Source organism: Phoenix dactylifera, unplaced genomic scaffold (assembly GCF_009389715.1).
Source record: "Phoenix dactylifera cultivar Barhee BC4 unplaced genomic scaffold, palm_55x_up_171113_PBpolish2nd_filt_p 001585F, whole genome shotgun sequence".
In the NCBI taxonomy this organism is placed as follows: domain Eukaryota; kingdom Viridiplantae; phylum Streptophyta; class Magnoliopsida; order Arecales; family Arecaceae; genus Phoenix; species Phoenix dactylifera.
In genome coordinates this window covers 1-18,299 of record NW_024068890.1, presented here as the reverse complement: position 1 = coordinate 18,299, position 18,299 = coordinate 1, and the positions used below count along the sequence as shown (strand labels likewise).

The 18,299-nt window shown below is 36.5% G+C and overlaps 1 protein-coding gene and 1 long non-coding RNA gene across 6 annotated transcripts; both read left to right on the top strand.

The window, feature by feature from the left end:
• The first annotated feature begins 371 nt into the window (after window positions 1-371).
• LOC103698572 (leucine carboxyl methyltransferase 1 homolog) lies at window positions 372-15,466 on the top strand. Of its 5 annotated transcripts, XM_039122572.1 has the most exons (9): window positions 405-537; window positions 1,098-1,184; window positions 5,161-5,249; window positions 5,351-5,493; window positions 5,822-5,869; window positions 6,169-6,250; window positions 14,136-14,238; window positions 15,168-15,288; window positions 15,377-15,466. In XM_039122572.1, the coding sequence occupies exons 3-9, from the start codon at window positions 5,183-5,185 to the stop codon at window positions 15,464-15,466; spliced, it is 654 nt and encodes a 217-aa protein (XP_038978500.1). In that variant the 5' UTR covers window positions 405-537; window positions 1,098-1,184; window positions 5,161-5,182. The 5 variants fall into 5 exon arrangements, with proteins under 5 accessions (XP_038978499.1, XP_038978498.1, XP_038978502.1 ...); XM_039122571.1 differs by lacking the exon at window positions 1,098-1,184 and having other exon boundaries at window positions 372-537; window positions 5,351-5,490; XM_039122570.1 differs by lacking the exon at window positions 1,098-1,184 and having other exon boundaries at window positions 372-537.
• A 1,446-nt stretch (window positions 15,467-16,912) lies between these two features.
• Window positions 16,913-18,299, top strand: LOC103696854. Its single transcript, XR_005510011.1, has 3 exons — window positions 16,913-17,002; window positions 17,127-17,191; window positions 18,257-18,299. It is a non-coding gene; the product is annotated as an uncharacterized LOC103696854 (long non-coding RNA).

Here is an 18,299-nt window from a genome sequence, read left to right as displayed (position 1 = left end):
TCCTCCTCCTCCCCATCCCCCACCTCCCCCTCCACCTCCCCTCCACCTCCCCGTCCTCCTCCTCCCCATCCCCCACCTCCCCCTCCACCTCCCCTCCACCTCCCCGTCCTCCTCCTCCGCCTCCCCCTCCACCTCCCCTCCACCTCCCCGCCGGCGGGTGTTTTGGAGGGGAAGAGCGGGGTGGGGGGGTTTGGGGGTGTAGAGAGCAATTTAGGTGAGGGGGTGGGGACGGTGGGGGGTAATTTAGGAATTTTTAATTTTTTAGAGGTGTCCTTAGCAAATGGGGGGGGGGGTAGAGAGTATTTAATTTTTTTTTAATTTTTGGGGGGTGTCCTGAGCAATAGGGGGGGTGTATATAGAACCACCCTTTCCTAAATCCAGACACAGGATAGAGTTGCTATCTTGAAGGATTTTTTCCCACTCAAAGGCGAATCAGCGAACTGCGCAGCCGATGGAGAGAGCAGCGGCCGATTCCCGCAGCAGCGGCAGCACCGCCGCCGTTCAAGCGACCAACGACGATGCTGCCGCCAGCAAGCTGTGCGTGTCCATCACCCCTCTTCTTTCTTTTCCCTCTTTTCCTTCCAATCCAAAGAACATAACAATTCATAATATCAGTTAGATTCTTCGTCATGATTTCTCTCTATATCTTGAACTCGCTGATCCCGTTGATCCCATTCTTAATACAAATACTTTTGCTCCTTTTGTTTTTCTTATTCGAATTGCTTCACTTTTTATATTTGTAGGCGTCGATGTTCTCATGGCATAACTTGATTGGGTTGATATCTTAGGCATGGCGTGCTGTTTTAGATCGATATTGTTTTAAGCTTCATAATTTATATGCTTCAATCTAAGATGCCCTGTTTGTACGCCAGAATCAATCTTCTATAGAGGTACGACAATTATGATAGGAAACAAAATTAAAGAAAATTGTCAGAGTTCGGAGCGGAAAATCCCTAAATTTGAGGTAGAACTGTATATAAAGTATGGGATTGTTTGGGCGGTCATGCAGGTTGTAGATTCATCATCCACATAGAAACTTCTATCTTCTCCATTTAAAATTGGTGATTTATGCATGTTTGGATGTTGTATGTTGCTAGGTAATGGGACAGATTGGAGCATTTGGAGTTCAGGTTCTGTTTAGAGAAATTGGAAATACAAAACATATGCAAATGCTTGCAGATAAGGTATTCTGTAATATGTAGGAGTTATTGCTGTTGCTAAATTTTGAGGATTTGAATCGGGGATTTCTTGCTTTCTGTGCTGTAGTGTGTGGTTTTAATTTCACAAACCCTCTGGTTATCAACTGTTCCTCAGCTTTGGTAGACATTGTTTTTATGTCAAGGGTAGCTTATTGGAGCATCCAAGTAATGGCTGAATGATTTGTTTTGGTAGTTAATGAATCCAGGCTCTTCCTTGACCAGTTGAATTTGTGTGGTGGGAGGAAGTTGTATGGTTTTATATTGGTCATTGAATTATGAGTCTCGTGCTAGTGTCATAGTGGGAAACTAGAAGTTGAAAACATTTGATGCTTTACAATAACTAAGGGGAATGTTACTAAAAATGTTGCGTAATTATGGCCAAAATTAAGGAGGATAAATAATTTAATAGGACATTAAAAGGGATGATGTGTCAACTAAATGAACAATTAAAAGAAATGGAAATTAGTAGGATATTAAAAAAAAATGGTGTGGCCGCTACAGATGGTTGATTTCTTCTGTGATTTCTCTGAGAACTTTGATGAGTTTTAGAGAGGGCATGACTTTCTCTACTCTATCCCACTGGTATATACGGAGAAGGTATGTTTGCAAAATTGTTGATGCTTGATTGGCAACCACAACTTCTTAGTTTCTTGGCACATTATAATAAACAGCATATATCTTTGCTACCTGCTGCTGCCGCCATTAGTTTTGGTGCCTTAATAGCAGCAACAGTGGCTTAAAAGGATGAAATAAACAGATAAAAAAAGAGGGAAAGGTTTGTAGAGGGAACAGGAGTAACAGAAGGTGGGAGAAGAGAATATAGTGGAAAGGGAAGGGGGAGGCTTTTTTTTTTTCCTTCTGCTAATACTTCTGTCATTGTTGGATATCACCATCGGATTCCACTGCTGTCAGATGCAATAATCATATTAGGTCCATGCTGAGATGCTGAATCTGTGTTGGTGTTCTTTTCGAATTTCAATTGTCAAGTGATTAAATTTGGTGGATGAATGGTTTTGAAGTCATCTGACCTTGGATGTTGATATGGTTATGCTCTTATATTTTGGATATGAATACATATAATTTAATGAACATTTGTATAATCTGGATTTGGATAAGATTGTCATTATGTCTTAATTAATGGGCATGGATGTAAAAAAAAAATCTTTATAAAACAAAACATAATTTCATGAAGATTTAACCAACATTATTATGTAGTTTTGCTAAAAATCCATATGATCGGAACTTATTATGCATGAGATGACAAGAAAGCATATGAGACAACTTATTAACTTGACTAGTGCAACTTGAACTGGGTTGATGTAAACCCTACCAGAGCTAACCCATTGTTGGCCGAGTTGAGTAATTGTGCATCTAGCTGAGGCCAGGCTTGGGTTGGAAAATGTCAGCTTGATTTGTTGATGGGTTAATTCAATATGAAGCCTTGGGCAACCTGGAATTCATTTTCAGATCTGACTTATTGAAACTAAATCCATACCTCTTTTATGGGCCTCCTACCTAGCATAACCTTTTGCTTGATGAAAGTAAAGATGGTTTCATGATCAAAATGCTGTGAGGAGTTTAAGATACAACAATGAACCAACTTGATAGATCCGACCCCAATTCCGTTTGGTTGAACTATAGGAGGCATGTGAATTCCAGGTTTGTGTGGTTGGCTCCATATTGGTATAAGCTGGGCTCCAGATGTGATTTGATTGATTGGATAAGTTTGTTAGCCTTAAGTCAATCCAATTTACTCTTATTGAACCTCTATTTTGTATAAGAAATCTTCCACATTCCCAATTGTATTTATTTTTCGGTTAAATTAGATATGGTTGTATTCATGTCAAGTTCATATTTCATGTCATCCTACAAGGACAAATATAAGCTTCAAGATCTGAACTATGCAAACATTCATGTGCGTGTCTGCAATACAAATAGAATATGTATTTGTTTATGCACATATCTGAGCCATATCCACTCCATTTATTTTTCTATATAAAAACTAAAATTCCTTTTTAATTATTTGGATAGTGAGATTATTTTGCATTAATTTAATGAACATCTTAGGAGTGTTTAGATATAAGATATCTTGCAAATTTATTTAAAAAAGCAGGTCATTAGGTGTTTAAAGTGAGTGGTTTATGTACTTTTGTAAGAAGGTCATTAGTTTGAAGTAAGTTCAAAAAGCTTTCCATTATAGAGTTCTCCTTAGGGGTTTCGACCCGGGAATCACACCTAGCGTTTACTAGGAACAACACCTAGTAAAGAGGAAACACTCCTTCAGGAGCTTGACATCTCACCAAATTTAGGACCTAGACAGGTTATTTAGCGTACAATGTTACATGCCTTTACAAAGGCCATCTTCTCTCCTTTTATAAAGGAGGTTTGCAATTAAAATACCTCAGAAACAACTAATTAATGGTTATCAGTGAATTGGATTAAGTTGTCATAGGAAGGTGCCAACTAGCAGTTAGTTGGCTATTAGCTAAGTAATTGTTGTCAATGGGTTGACATTGAGCTATCAAAAGTTGGTAGAATCTTCTAGCCTATGGGTTTGGCCTTGGCAGCCTGGTGGACTTTGGTCTTAAGTCTTGGGCTAGTAAAGCTCCCAAATCAAGCCTGTTTCAGTTTCTTTCCATATAAGTGCAGATTTTTTCTTATAAAATTTCATATGTTGTTAAGCATGTCTATCAGTGGAGCAGGCTGAATCTACATGAGCAATATAATATTGCTTTAATGATCCATACCCATTCAAAACCATGTGCCAATCACTTTTCTTTAGTTAATGGAATACAAATACTAGAAATACCCTCACAAACTTTCCTAGGCATAATAAGATAAAAAATATAGGGGCAATAGCACTTATCTAGTCCATGCAGAAAGAAGAAAATAAGATGAAGAAGCTACCAAAACCCTCATGATATTGCCTGGTAAAAGGAAAAAAATTAAAAGAAACAAGAAGAAGAAGCTAACCGTTTTCAGTTCATACTCACACCATGTTTGTGCATGCCTTTAATTTGTTGCAAATCACATATTAATTACCTTCATGCTGTGTTCGGGGGGAGTTAATTTCGATCATTGGCTTCTATGGTAGAATCAGTCGGGCAGGTATATGTAAACTACGACCCAAGGTCTGCCGTACTGATTGTACTGACGTATCGGTGGGCGTCGGTATCGGTACCGTACCAAAACAGTACCGAACCGAACCGAACCGGTACTGTACCGACGAGGACAAAAAAAAAATACCACACGGACGCGCGCACGTCCGCTTTAAATGCCACAGAGTGGCATTATGCGCGCTCCCTGCGCAGGCGAGCTGTCCCATGAGCCTGTGTGTGGGCGTGCACATGCTGCCGTGCGCGCGGGCACGACTCCCAGTGCGGAGAACTGCGTGGGCATGGTTTCCAGCGCAGAAAACCATGCGGGCGCTCTTTTCCGCGGGCGGGCACGCTTCTCTGCGCGCGAGGTCTCGCATTTGGGCCAGTGCGAACCGGCCTAGTTCGCACCCGGTACCGGGTTGTACCGTGCGAACCGGGCCGGTTCCCACCAGTACGGGTATGTACCGGTGCAAACCGAGCCGGTTCGTACCGGTATACGTACGGAACCATTCTGATCCTTCTGGGTTGGAATTGAAATTATATACCGTACCGACCGGTTCCGGTCGGTTCAGCGTACCATGCTACGACCTACAAGATTATGATGGCAGCACCACCGTCCTGTCCATGTTGACCCTTATATTTCTCACACTTACCTACGTAAAATGTATGTCAGAAGCATATTGTGTTGCAGGTATCTTGCTATCATATGTTTTTCTTTTTGGCGTATCAGTTGCTACAGTCACTGTCTTTTATCCATTATGTGATTCTGCTCTACTTTTAACTTCTTTGCAGATGAAGTTCTATTAAACAGTTATTGTGACCTTCTATTGCTAGAACTAATTATTATATTGTTGCTCACAAAGGTCCTGTGTGAATAAAGGATACATGAAGGATGAATATGTTCACTTGTTTGTTAGAAGACCTGTAAAGAGAGCGCCCATAATCAACCGTGGTTCGATTTCCTGCATCTGGACCTAGAAATCTGTTATTTCTCATCTTTCAGATTATTCAATATTAATAACTTCATGTGGTACTTCAAATGGCATTTTTAAGGGTACTATGCTCGTTGGGTTGCTCTCCGGAAGCTCCTTCTTCAGTTTCTCAAGTCCGAGAGGCACAACAATGATAACATTCAGACAAAGAAGCAGATTTTGTCTCTTGGAGCTGGCTTTGATACAACCTACTTTCAGTTGGTGGTGCGTGACACTCTTTCATCTAATTTTTGTATCTAAATTGATTCCAACCATACTTGATGTGTATTTCTGTTCTATATGATGTTAATTCAAATCTCATAACCAAGAAGAGACTGTCTCAGTGTTTTGGGAGCGCGGAATGAGTTGGTATCCAGGGAAGCAGATGCTCTCTGATTATCTTTTGCACCTGATATTAATTTAATTTTATAAATTAAAATACATAACAAATTCCAATCAGGTTTTCTGAGTCTTCCTTTCTTGCTCGGTCTGCCACTAATATCCTGGTCTTTTTACTGAATTTATTTTATCTTATTTTATCTTATTTTTACAGAATGAAGGGATTGCACCACATCTTTATGTAGAAGTGGATTTTAAGGAGGTATGAATTTAAAGCATGAGAATTTTATAATAATCGATTAGTGAATGTTTAGTTCATTTTTGTACCCTGAGTATCTTTTGCTACACTAGATGAAGAATTTGTAGTTTTTGGAGATAAAAATTATAAATGCCCCTTCCATGATTTTTTTTTTGAAGCGTACATTTTATTTTAATTGTTCTAGATGTTCTAATATCCTGATCAGCATGCCATCACAAGTTATAAGTGTCTGCTGAAGCATTAATTTTTTTCAATTCCATTAAAAATGTATGTACATATTTGATTCTTTTCATTTTTATTAGGTAACCAGTAAAAAGGCAGCTCTCGTAGAACGCTATAGCCTATTAAGAGACAAAGTTGGACCAGAAGCATCCATTTCAATAGGTAAGTCAACTCTTGTTAAAACAATGTTTTTCAACAGTTGTTTTATCATCATATTTTAATTTACTTGTGCTGCAATTCCTTTTTCTCTCCTTAATTTTTGTGTTTCTGCACTTTAAATTCACTGACCATTTATCTTCATAGATGCATAATCATAGAAGTAAAAAACATATATTGGCTGAACTTTATTCATAGGAATTATATATAGAAAAAAATGGGAAATAATGGCTACGAGGATTTAATGACAAAGCAATTAATTGCTATGTTATCCAATACTCCATAAAAATCTGAGTTACAAAAAATACCTCATCACTTGTCAAGTCCATATGGCACTCAAGTAACCGACAATATATTAAATCCTTGTGGAAGTTAAGTTATCAAAGTAGGGAATTGCAGCATGTCAATGCTATTTGAAACTATATCTGGTGGCAGATGTGGAGGATGTCTGTATATCGGAAAATTTGAACTGTTTATTGGATGCTGTAAAAAAAAGCCATTAACTAGTTATGGTCTGCTGTCTGGGGTCTTGGGAGGGGCATTCAAGGGACAGACCTAACTTTTGTTTTTTTTTCCTTTTTTGCACAAAGTGGCTGCTCCAAGACTTGAACCCATGCCATTGCATTTGGTGGTACAAGCCTTTTACCGTTGTTCCAAGCAATGACCCCTTGTTTATTGGATGATGTGAACATATTAATTTGAAACCTGATAAATTATTTTTGTTATAGATTAGGGCTCAGTTTTTCACTTGAGGAAGATTTATGTAAGTATCTTCCTTAGTTAAGCTCTTGGAATGCTTTCACTTGATATTCATGTTTGTTGGGCAAAATTATGAAGGGCTGTTATTCTACAGATGTAGCATGAAGTTTCTTTAAAACTGTTGTAAAAATAAACTTTGTTGATCAAGTTTCTTCTTCTTCCTTTGTTTTGAAATGGAGAAAAGATGGCGTCCTTAAATTTGATATTATGCTATATGTTTAGGAATTTAGGTGGATTTGAAGGATTAGTAGGCCATGTTTTGCATATGGAATAAAAATCGAACAAGATCTGGGAATAAGAATTTGAAATAGAGATGTGAATGGGCCAGATTCAGGTCATATCCATCATGTGTCCATACCCAAACTCAATATGAAAAATCAAGTTTGGATTTGGTTTCAGGTCCATCAAAATGAGTAATCTCCAAACTTGCATTGAGTTTGGATTTGAGTTTTTTTTCTTTTTTTTTTTAGGTTTGATTTGGCACATGATTTTAGTAGGTCCAAGGCTCAACATTTTGCAAAACTAAAAGGACTCTTATCACAATTGTTTGTGACAGATTGCAATATGAAGGAAGCATGATATGGGAAGTGAATGATTGTTTTTTGGAAAAAGTCAAATCACCTTTGAACAAGTTTATATTTTAATTTCTATATATGTTTAGTTTGATTGAAACATAATGAAAATCCAATGTCAGTTGGGATTTGGAACTAAAATAGCAGTGGGCAAGAGTTAAGGAGAGCACACATGCGAAAAAAATGTAAATCCAAATATGAAGAAAAGGAATTGACACAAATCATGGAGCCAATTTTCTTTATATTCCTATACTGCATATATAGTTTGCTTTTCCAGTATTTGGGTTATTTGGTTTTTGGATTCTAACGTAGCTAAATCCAAGTTTTTGGTTCATATGTAATCAGATTCTATATATAGAATCCAAATTTGATCCAATAAGGTTATCGAAAAATTAATAGGTATCGATACTGATTATAAAATAATCGGTTGGTTTATCAAAGTTTTGGGTACCACTTGCACCCCTAATTTTAAACTCAAGATACACGCAAGTATCAGTCACTGGCTGGTACAATATGTCCTGTGGTATTTGTGGGGGAGGGGGGTACATGCTTAGCACAAGGCTGATTCAAATGAGCCAAGAAAAAATGAAGCACTAACACTATGGGCTACTTTGGGTGGTAGAGGTTGATATGGGATCAGTTTACCTGTGGAACCCATCTTGTGGGAGTACTGGCACCTAGTGGCATAGTACGTATGGAGTAGTATCAGGCCGGTATGGCTGATGCTTTAATCCTTGGAATAAAGTAATTGATTGCAATGCATTTAATGGCCTGAATTTGCTGATCTAAAGTTCTTTAGTTCTAGGCCTTGGACTGAATTTTTTAGGCTCTTTTTCTTGATTTGTTTGTAGTCCAATAATAGTCAAGTATGTGTCATGAGATTTTTAAGTCCTTAAATGTAATTGGTACCATTTATGTCCAAGCATTGTGAGTAGTGATGCTAGAGTACACATGGGTTGTTAGGGTCCATAAGTAGGTTCTTTTGGAGATTCTTTGGGGCATTTGTTTCTATCTTCATAAAGAGTCCCAAAAGTAGCCAAACCCAACAAGTTTGGGATTAAGGCTTAGTTGAGTTGAGTTTGTATAGAGTCCCAAAAGCATTGAAATTCAATAATTTGTTGGTCAAGTTTCGGAATTTTTATAAAGAGGGTGAGCAAAAGAGAATGTATGATGGTTTTTCATATAAAAGAAATTGAAGGTTTAAGGTCAGGTTCATCACTTACTTCTCTCTCTCTCTCTCTGCGCGCGCACCCCCCCCTCCATCGCTCCCTCTCTTTGATATCTCTTTTTCCCTCTCCTCTATATCATGTTTTTGTTGTCTTTTATTTTGCTTGTATGTCTCTACTCTGCATGCACTATTCTGAATTTTCCATTTCGCTGACAAAACCCTAGGAAAGGGTTACTTGACCTGTTATTTTCCTTAATCTGGGATATTGGTCTCTGTTGTTGCATATAAAGGTTCTGGACAGCAATCAATCAAACTAGACCTATTCCTACTCCAGTGCATTCATTAGGTCCTTCCATGTATTGCAGGGCATCCCCTATTAGTCTGCATCAATTTGGTCTCACAGCAAAAGAGTTCTACCTTGTCTTCTTCTTTCTTGATCTTCTATTTGCCTCTTTTTTCTTTCCCTTTATCATAATAAAGAATGAGGAGTTGGGTGTCAAAAGCAATGATGTTCTGACATCTATCAATAATGATGTGCTGTCAGTAATGCTACAGCAACTTGATTGTAGCAGCATTTAAATATTGAAGAATTCCTTGAGGCGAGACCACAGGTCAAGAGTTGCAAACCTGAAGAACCATTAAAAATGATGAATCTAGAATTGAAGGTTCTTCATATGGTGAGTCCTATGATCGAGAATATATCATGTAAGATTTGTGTATATGCAGATTTATGAAATGAGAATATTGTGATCGTTGATCCATTAGATATCTCCATTGCAAAAGATTAAAACAGTGGATGATTTATAGCGTTTTTCATCATCAATCAAAGGGCACTAGAACAACCAACTAGCAACATGATAGCATGAAAGTCCTATGTGGGCCTCCATCATCAAATCCTGATGATCCAACGGTTGAGTATGAGGATGAATCATCTGGATCTTGGGTTGAGATTTATGCAGCAGAAGCAAATGATTTTGGAGTAGATTGCAATGCATTTAATGGTCTGAAATTTGCTGATCCAAAGTCATTTAATTATAGGCCTTAGACTAGAACCCATAGTGTTTTTGCCCTTAATTTGATTAGAGTCCAAAAACAACCAGTGAACGCTGTCATAAGATCTTTGAGTCATTAAGTTTTGGAGGTCTGAAGGTAGATAGGGTAATCAGTTCTGTACACATCGCTTTGGCATAAATAATGATGCTACAGTACATTGGGTTGTTAGGGGTCGATAGGTAGCTTGTTTTGGAGATTCTATTGAGGGAATTCTATCTATCTATACAAGGAACCCCCAAAGACTGAAATTCAGTAATTTGTGGGTCAAGCTTGGGAATCTTTATAAAGGGTTTCGAGCGAAAGATAATATATGCCGGTTTTTCTTGTGAAAGGAATTGAAGGTTCAAGGATCCTTCCCTCTCTCTCTATCCCCCTCACCCTGATATCTCTTCTTCCCCCCTCTAGATGACCCTTCTCTTATCTTTATGTATAATTATATGTCTTTATTCTGTATGCACAATTCTGAATTTTAGTGATTAGTAATACATCAATATAAATCCTATTGTTTATCCTTAGACGGCACTGAATTTTAGTAATACATCAATATAAACCCTGTTGTTTATCCTAAGACCCTTTAGCACTTAGTTCTTCTTATCCATTCCTATCACAAAACCCTAGGTTGGTTTTATTTGGTGTTGTTATTTGTCCTTGATCTTGGAGATTGACCATTGCCGTCCCCTATACAGGTTCACGACAGCAAGCAATCTAACTAGACCTATTCCTACTCCAGTGCATTCCCTAGGTCCTTTGATGCATTGCAGGCCATCCCCTATTGGTCTTGCATCACCCGGTTGGGATTATTCAGAACCGCATTAGATATAGTTTACCTTCAAGAATTTGAAGAGTTTCCGAGTAAGACAGTGTAGCCAATATTGTTGATTAGTTGCCATGGAAAGTGGTCCGGAAAAATGGTAAGTTTACAATTTTTATTTTCTTTTCTTGCACTAATATGTGGCTAGTATTAGAAGGAAATATTGGAAAATTTGTTGGAGCTGATTAATACTCATCAGAGCTGATTGTTGGCTGCAATTGTTTGTTACTGATCAAAGTTGACCTAAGACATATGTAATCATCAATAGCTAACATGGACCACATTAGTGATAATTGGACTGATACTCATCATAGTTGCCTGATTGGACATAATTGTTCGTCACTAATTTTATTATGTAGTTGATCATCACTGACTTATTTTTGTTAGATTGTCATTGATTTTGCTGATGGTGACCATAGTCAACAAAACTCAACCAGTTTAGACATTGACAGGTAGCTAAATCTCGTTAAAGTTGACCGATCTTGGACAGCACTTTATAGGCTATTCGACCATTAATCTCTGGTCAACATTAGTTAACCATTAGTGGCAAGGCAAGTGGTACTTTATACTTGTTATGTTTTTGCTAATTGATGCTAGGTAAAATACATGAACTAAACAAATGATAGCTGTGTCAGCAAAGTCACACATGCAGTGTAGCCAAGGTTTGAGGATTTGGTTTCTTTCTTAGATCTGCAGATAATGTTCCACTTTTTCAACAGTTTTGATGGGTTTAAGTTTTCCTTTTTTAATCAAAATTTAAAAAAACAATCAGAATAAAGTCATGAAGCAAATGTTGCTCTTGTTGCATTACTTCGTGGATCCCATAAGTGGCTTTTGTGGAGAAGATCATGTGGAGCTCGGCTTTGATGATGTATTGAACAAGTGAAATCAGATATCTCTTTGATGGAATGGGAATTACAAATTATGTTCTGTAAAAGTAGGTCTAGTGAGTCAGTTGTGACTCCTTCGTATATGTGGCTTGCTGGAATCAATGCAGTGGTTAATTGATCCCATCCTGACTATACATTTGTAAGTTATCAGTCCATATGGAAACAAATGCAGCTGAAGCTTGGCCATTACTTTGTCCATTGAGGATCTTATGTTAGTGTGGATCCTAAAGGTGGATGAGTTTTTTTGAAGTCTGTGGAGCATTATTATTGTGGTTCATATGTGCTTGGATGGGCTTTCATACTTCAAATGAGAACTTAATTAATCGAAGAATGCTTCACCATCCCCGCTTTAGTCCTTGTGTGCGTTGATTGGTAAGTTGGCACAGGGGCCTGCTTGTCACCCATGTGACCCCCGTATACCACACCAATCCCTGACTGCTATGGGGAATTGGTGCTCTCAGCAGGGAGTGGAGTGGTGCTGGCAATCAGCACTCTAATTAATTTACAAGAGGTCAATCTGTTTTTACTGATGGACATATTGGTTTAAAATTGTGCTGTTTTCTTTTCTTTTTTATTTATCTTTTACCTTTTTTTCATAAATTAGTTTCAAATTTAGTTGTTTCCTGTGGTGATAAAAGGTATACTGTCTTGTTCTTTCCCTTTGTCTTCCTATTTGTTTCACCTGTTCTTTTCTGTAACAAATGCCATTTGTACCAGTCATAAAATTAAAGTTCGAAACATTCACAATCCAAAATCATCCATGGATTCAATTGTGCCCTCATCCACAAATCCAACAGAACCTGGAAAACTGTTATAAACCATCCCAAGGACTGCGGATAAGCCAAATAATTTTGAAGAATGTGTTTTGATTCAAAATGTTGCTTGTAGTACTAGTTTTCTTTGTGTCATATAGCAGCTCATAATTGTGTTATAACAACATTGTAAGTATTTTGTCTTTAAACAATGATCTTAAAGATACATTTGATTAGTGCAGTATAGGAGTTGTTTTTATGGCCATTACATGATGCCACTGTGGTAGTTCCAAAATTATATTTTAAGAAATTATAATTTATATTATACAATGTATGCTAATTATCAATGGAAATGTCTTGAATGAAACTGTTATCTACTACTGTATATATGTATATATGTATAAAACTGTTATAGACCATCCCAAGGACTGTTGACAAGCCAAATAAGTTTGAAGAATGTATTTTGGTTTCAAAATGTTGCTTGTAATGCTAGCTTTCTTTCTTGTCATATAGCGGCCGTGGTATAGCAACATCATGAGTATTTTATATTTAAACAATGATCTTAAAGATACATTTGATTAGTGGCCTTAGATAAAAATGAACAATATAATATTGAACAATTGTAATATCAGGGATTGCATTTATGGCCATTACATAATGCTACTGTAGTGATTGCAAAATTATATTTTTAAGTAATTGTAATTTATATTACGTCATGTATGCTCATTATTCAATGGAAATGCATTGAATGAAACTGTTATCTACTACTGTATATATGTAGATAATGGGAAAGGCATGGGGTTGGCTTCGTGCAGCTGAGCTCCATGCCTGAACTCTCACCTTTTTCCACAGGCCCTGTGTCTAAAGAGGATTAAGAAATCCTTCCCAAATTTATTTCTTGCATGACCTTCACAGTTTTCCTAAAGAAAATGAACAAAACCAAAGACAAGTGAGTGAAGGAAGGGGAAAAACACTATTAAAGGGGAAGATATAATTACATCCCCTTCTTCGCTTTCCTTATCTTTTAAGATAAGATAGATATTAGATGGAGATTATACTAGTAAATGTTTCAATTATGAAAGGAAAGAGAGATGTGATTAGAACCATTCATTAATTACTTTCTTAAAAAACAATGTGGATTGCATGTGTCAAGACCTAATGGTATTATAACATAGGTGACACTTGCTATATTATAGTGGAAAAGGCTTGGGCCCAGCTTTGTGCAGCTGACATCCAAGCTTGAATCCTCTCACCTTTTTCCATGGGCCCTATGTCTAAAGAGAATAAGAAATCTGTCCCAAATTTATTTCCCAAATTTATTTCTTACCTATGTCTAAGATTCTGCACAATGCACTGAAAGTTTCTTTTTTTTTTTAAATAAAAATGAAACCAAGTGAAGGAAGGGAAAAAACACCAGGTAAGGGGGGGAAGATATATTTACATTCTCTTCTTTGCTTTCCTTATCTGCTTATTTTGAAGATATATAGATATTGGACAAAGATTATATTCGTTCATGATTTCAGATATGAAAGCGAAATAGAGATGCAATTAGAACCATTTATTCGATATTTTCTTTTAAAAAATCACTTGAATGGCATATGTCAAGATCTGATGTAGCAATAACATTAGTCATTTTAAACAATGAAGCAACCCTGCTATGGATTTGCTTGAGGCCAATAATATTTGTGGGCCATTATATATGTTATATCTTGAGTTTTCTTTGTATGTCTATGTGGGAGCACAAGTTCTTGACTGAGCATGAGACCATTTTACCAGGGATGTGAACTTAAGCTCTTTGTATGATATATTTGTTTAACTTGAGTCATTATGTTGTTGTTATGCCTTGTATTCTTGTGCTTTCATGATAGAGTTTTTCATTATGTCAGAAAGAGGTGAAGTGTTAAGTGATCATTACAAGCTACTCTCTGCTGATATACGCGATATCCAAAAACTAGATAGCATCATAGGTCTGGCTCACTTGGATCCCAGGTACATATTCCCACTTTTCCTTATTCTCATATCTATCAAGTCAATGTGGACAATTTATCGCCTTATTTTGATTTAAGTTAAAGTCATAATCAAGGACACAATGATAAGTTTCTTTTGTTCTTTCGTGTCTTACCTGGACAGTGGCATCCAGCTTCTAGAATCTTTGCCAGATTGGATATGTATCTGACATTTGGATACTTATCAGCTTATAGAAGTTGGTAGAGAGTTGGACTTACAATGAGTTCAATCCACTACAATTAGGTTTTGTTTTTCAACAGAGTACTAAAATAAGTTTGCAAAATATATTTGGAAATTCTTAAGCTTGTTGGAAAGTGTGAATGAGCAACATGTATATTGAAAACCTTAATAAATAATATCTTTAATATTTCTTTATTATTTTATTTATATATAATATATTAAACCATGTTTTATGTTTTTTAAAATTATTTAAATAAATATTTCAATATATATTATTTTGTAAATGAAGATATGGTGATACGTTAAAAGTTATTTAAATTATATTTTGTTCTACGTATATCATCTTTGTCCTCCGTTTTATATCTGACACCTGGACAAGTGCAGAATCTAATTCTCGAGTCTATATCCATATAATAGTGGTTCTATCTAGATTTTTTTTCTAGATTTATTTTTGAATTTTAAAAGGAAAGCACTTAGTTCGGAAATATAGAATTGTGAGTTTGCATTACTTGGTATTCTACTATTCATTGCAGTTGTTTTATACATAGAGATTGCACTACTATCAGTTAAGGTGGGACATTCTGACTTTAGCCTTAAAATTAACATATGTTGCCATGTTTACAAGATATAATCTAAATGTTAATGTTACTGAGATTTTTTCTACTATAGGATGCAAAAAATCTATGTCTGAGAAATATTAAACTGGTTCATTTTGATCATGTTGCCATCAGCCTGCCAACATTTATAATTGCAGAGTGCGTTTTAATATACTTGGATCCAGATTCGACCCATGCTATTGTTGGATGGGCTGCCAAAAAATTCTCGACTGCAGTATTTTTCTTATATGAACAGGTTGATTTCCATTTCATGCCATGATGTCAGCCTACTTTAATAGCTTTTATTTTGGAGGTATTACAATTTTCCCTGGTTTGCTACTCAGATCCATCCTGATGATGCTTTTGGAGAGCAAATGATAAAAAATCTTGAAGGTATTATAAATTATCTTATCATCATGATTGTATTTTTTTAATCCCAGTTGTGTAAGTATTCTATTTTATGAATCTGATATTATTGTCATTGCAGCCAATTGAGCTTTTAATTGTACATGCCAACAGTAGGGCAGTGGAGCTAATCAAGAAGTCAAGAAAGACTTTAAACAATTTCTTTATAATTTAAGATGTGCACTAGGTCAGCTGGAAAACTTGTGCCCTTCCACAGCTGTTTATGTTGGGGCTCAAGATTTGCTCTGTGCTCCTGAGATTGAACCCTTTCTTCATTGGAAGCATTAAACTTAAAACCTCAGACAGAAATTGCTGTAGTGAAAAATATTCTTTCAAGGAATGTAGTGTAATAGAGGAAAGAAAAGGGGAAAAGAAATAATGAAAACAGAAAGAGAGTGAAGAAATAGAAGAAAAGGAAACATGAGAAAGAAGGGGGAGAATTGAGGGATGCATGGTCTGTTCTGCAGTCGGAGCTGACATGATTACTGAATAAATATAATATTTTTTTTAACTGTTTTAATGGCAAAATTCAATAGTTTGCGGTGGTGCACCTGATGCACTGAATTGAACTTTGTATGTGATTGTTGTTCCTACTGTATCAGCTTATAAATTAGCTTTAACCAGACAATTCAAGCAGGATCCATGTGATCACCTGCTTGCAACCAAATCAGAATCTGAATAAGATGTTTCATGATTTCTTCAATTTTAATATTTAATAGAATCTGTAGCCTGATTTGGTTAATTTTCAATCTAAATGGCATAGGTAACTTTGAATATCTGGTACAAGATTTAATAATACAAAAAGCTGTTATTCATCCAAATTGGAGATCCACATCATAGGTCGTGATCTCACTACTACAATTCTTAGAAACCAAAATCATGTCTCCAAGACCTTAAACTCATGCATTGGAGAGGGTGCACAAAAAGGCAGCTTCAATGACATGGTATGATGTTTTGCTATGATCTAAGTATCAACCTATTGGTTCCAGTTTTTAAGTTGTTGATAGGTTCACAAAAAAAAAAAAAACTAATTTCTTGGACTTACCAAGATTCTCTGACTAAAGTGGTGTTAGGGTCATGCAAGCTTGCCCCTTTTTCCTAATCAATGCAACCATGTCTATTTTCAATCTTGGAAATAATGCTCTCATTTTAGCTCGACTATCGTCACAACTTATTTTTTATTGATTGCCAACATAACATACATATTCAACATTCACCTATCCCCCTTTTATCTTGAGGTTATAGATCATCAAAAACCACTTTGTAGGCTTTCAATCTTCCTTGGCATAGATTTCAAGTTTCTATTTTTTTTTATTTACCCTTTTCTTTAAATATGATCCTGTTAAATATGCTTCTTTTTCATTCTCTGCATTTCTGATAATTGTCTTTACCATGTATTTTTTATTTATTAACTGATGATGTATAAAAAATTGCATGGACAAATCATAGAAGTGATGTATGCATATTGGCTTGTTTTGCAGAGTCGAGGATGCCCTCTCCTTGGTATACATGCTACACCGAGCTTACAATCTAAGCAGAAACTCTTCGTTGATCATGGATGGCAGGTGTGTTCTTTCAATAGATGGCATTTTTCTAGCAAAAGACTCTCTCTTTGTTAGATATAAACAATGCCTACACATATTGAAGCTAAAATTCATGATCCACTCCCTCTAATATTTGATGATGCAGAGAGCTGTTGCATGGGATATGCTGCAGATATATAATGAATTTATCGAAATTCAAGAAAAACACAGGTAAGATTTTTCTTATTGAATTATACAAAAATTGCTGCAGAGGGTGTAAAACTAACAATGCTTACAACTTTCTTTTAATAAATGCAGTGTGAAATTTAGAAATGTTATTTTGTTTGCTACATGCTAGAGGAAGAAAATGAGCACCAAGATTTGTCTTCACATAAGATTTTCTCATGGTTCATATTCTGTCATTTCCCTCTGGTTTTTTGCATTTCTTTACTTCACTACTATTCTTATCATCGCCAGACAAACTCCTTACCATGCACGGCTGCATAACAAAATGGGTAGTTGTTCAAGTTATAATATTAGAGTCGTTTGTATACATTTTAGGCATGATTACTGAGCACTATATGGGATCCGCACGAAAACATCATTCGGGTCGGTACAGGCCCTGAATCGATCCATATCGGCCTAATTGTACCCTACCACCCGATATTGTCCAAAACTGGGGTGTGTCACATATCGACCCGTACTGCCCAGTTTCAGATGGTACCATGATAAAAGTGAGAAATGGGGTCGGGAGCTATCTTGGTATATGGGGTGCTTACCATGCTATGCTGACCATATCATACTGAATCAGTAACATACCAGTCTGGTGCCTGATTCCGAGACTTCAAATCTTGGTTGGGCTACCACTGAAAGCTGTTTTAAGCTAAATAGTAGTTTCTGGAACTTCATATTTGTGCTGGACGTTGACTTTGGTGACGTGTGCACGCACTAATTTCATTTATGTTGTGCGGTTGGACAGGTTTGCAATATGCAAGTATTTTTTACAAAAAAGTAAAAAATTGATGCAACTCATTTTTCAACTGCAAAGTTGGCTTCTAAATGCCTTCCTTCTTACTGCTTCTTGATTATTCAGCTCTACTATGATTATCGATGGTATATGACTATCATACTCTATTAAATCTGAATATGGGTAAATTGTATTGCCACAACCTGAGTTTCTGGCCCCAGTTCACTGAAGGCATGAATTGCATTTATGAGTCCAAAACTAAGCATGAAGCTAAAATAAGTCATCCGAATAATAAGGTAATAATAGCCTCTAACTTTACTCTGTTGCAGGATCGAACGGCTAGAGTTGTTTGATGAGTTTGAAGAGTGGTAC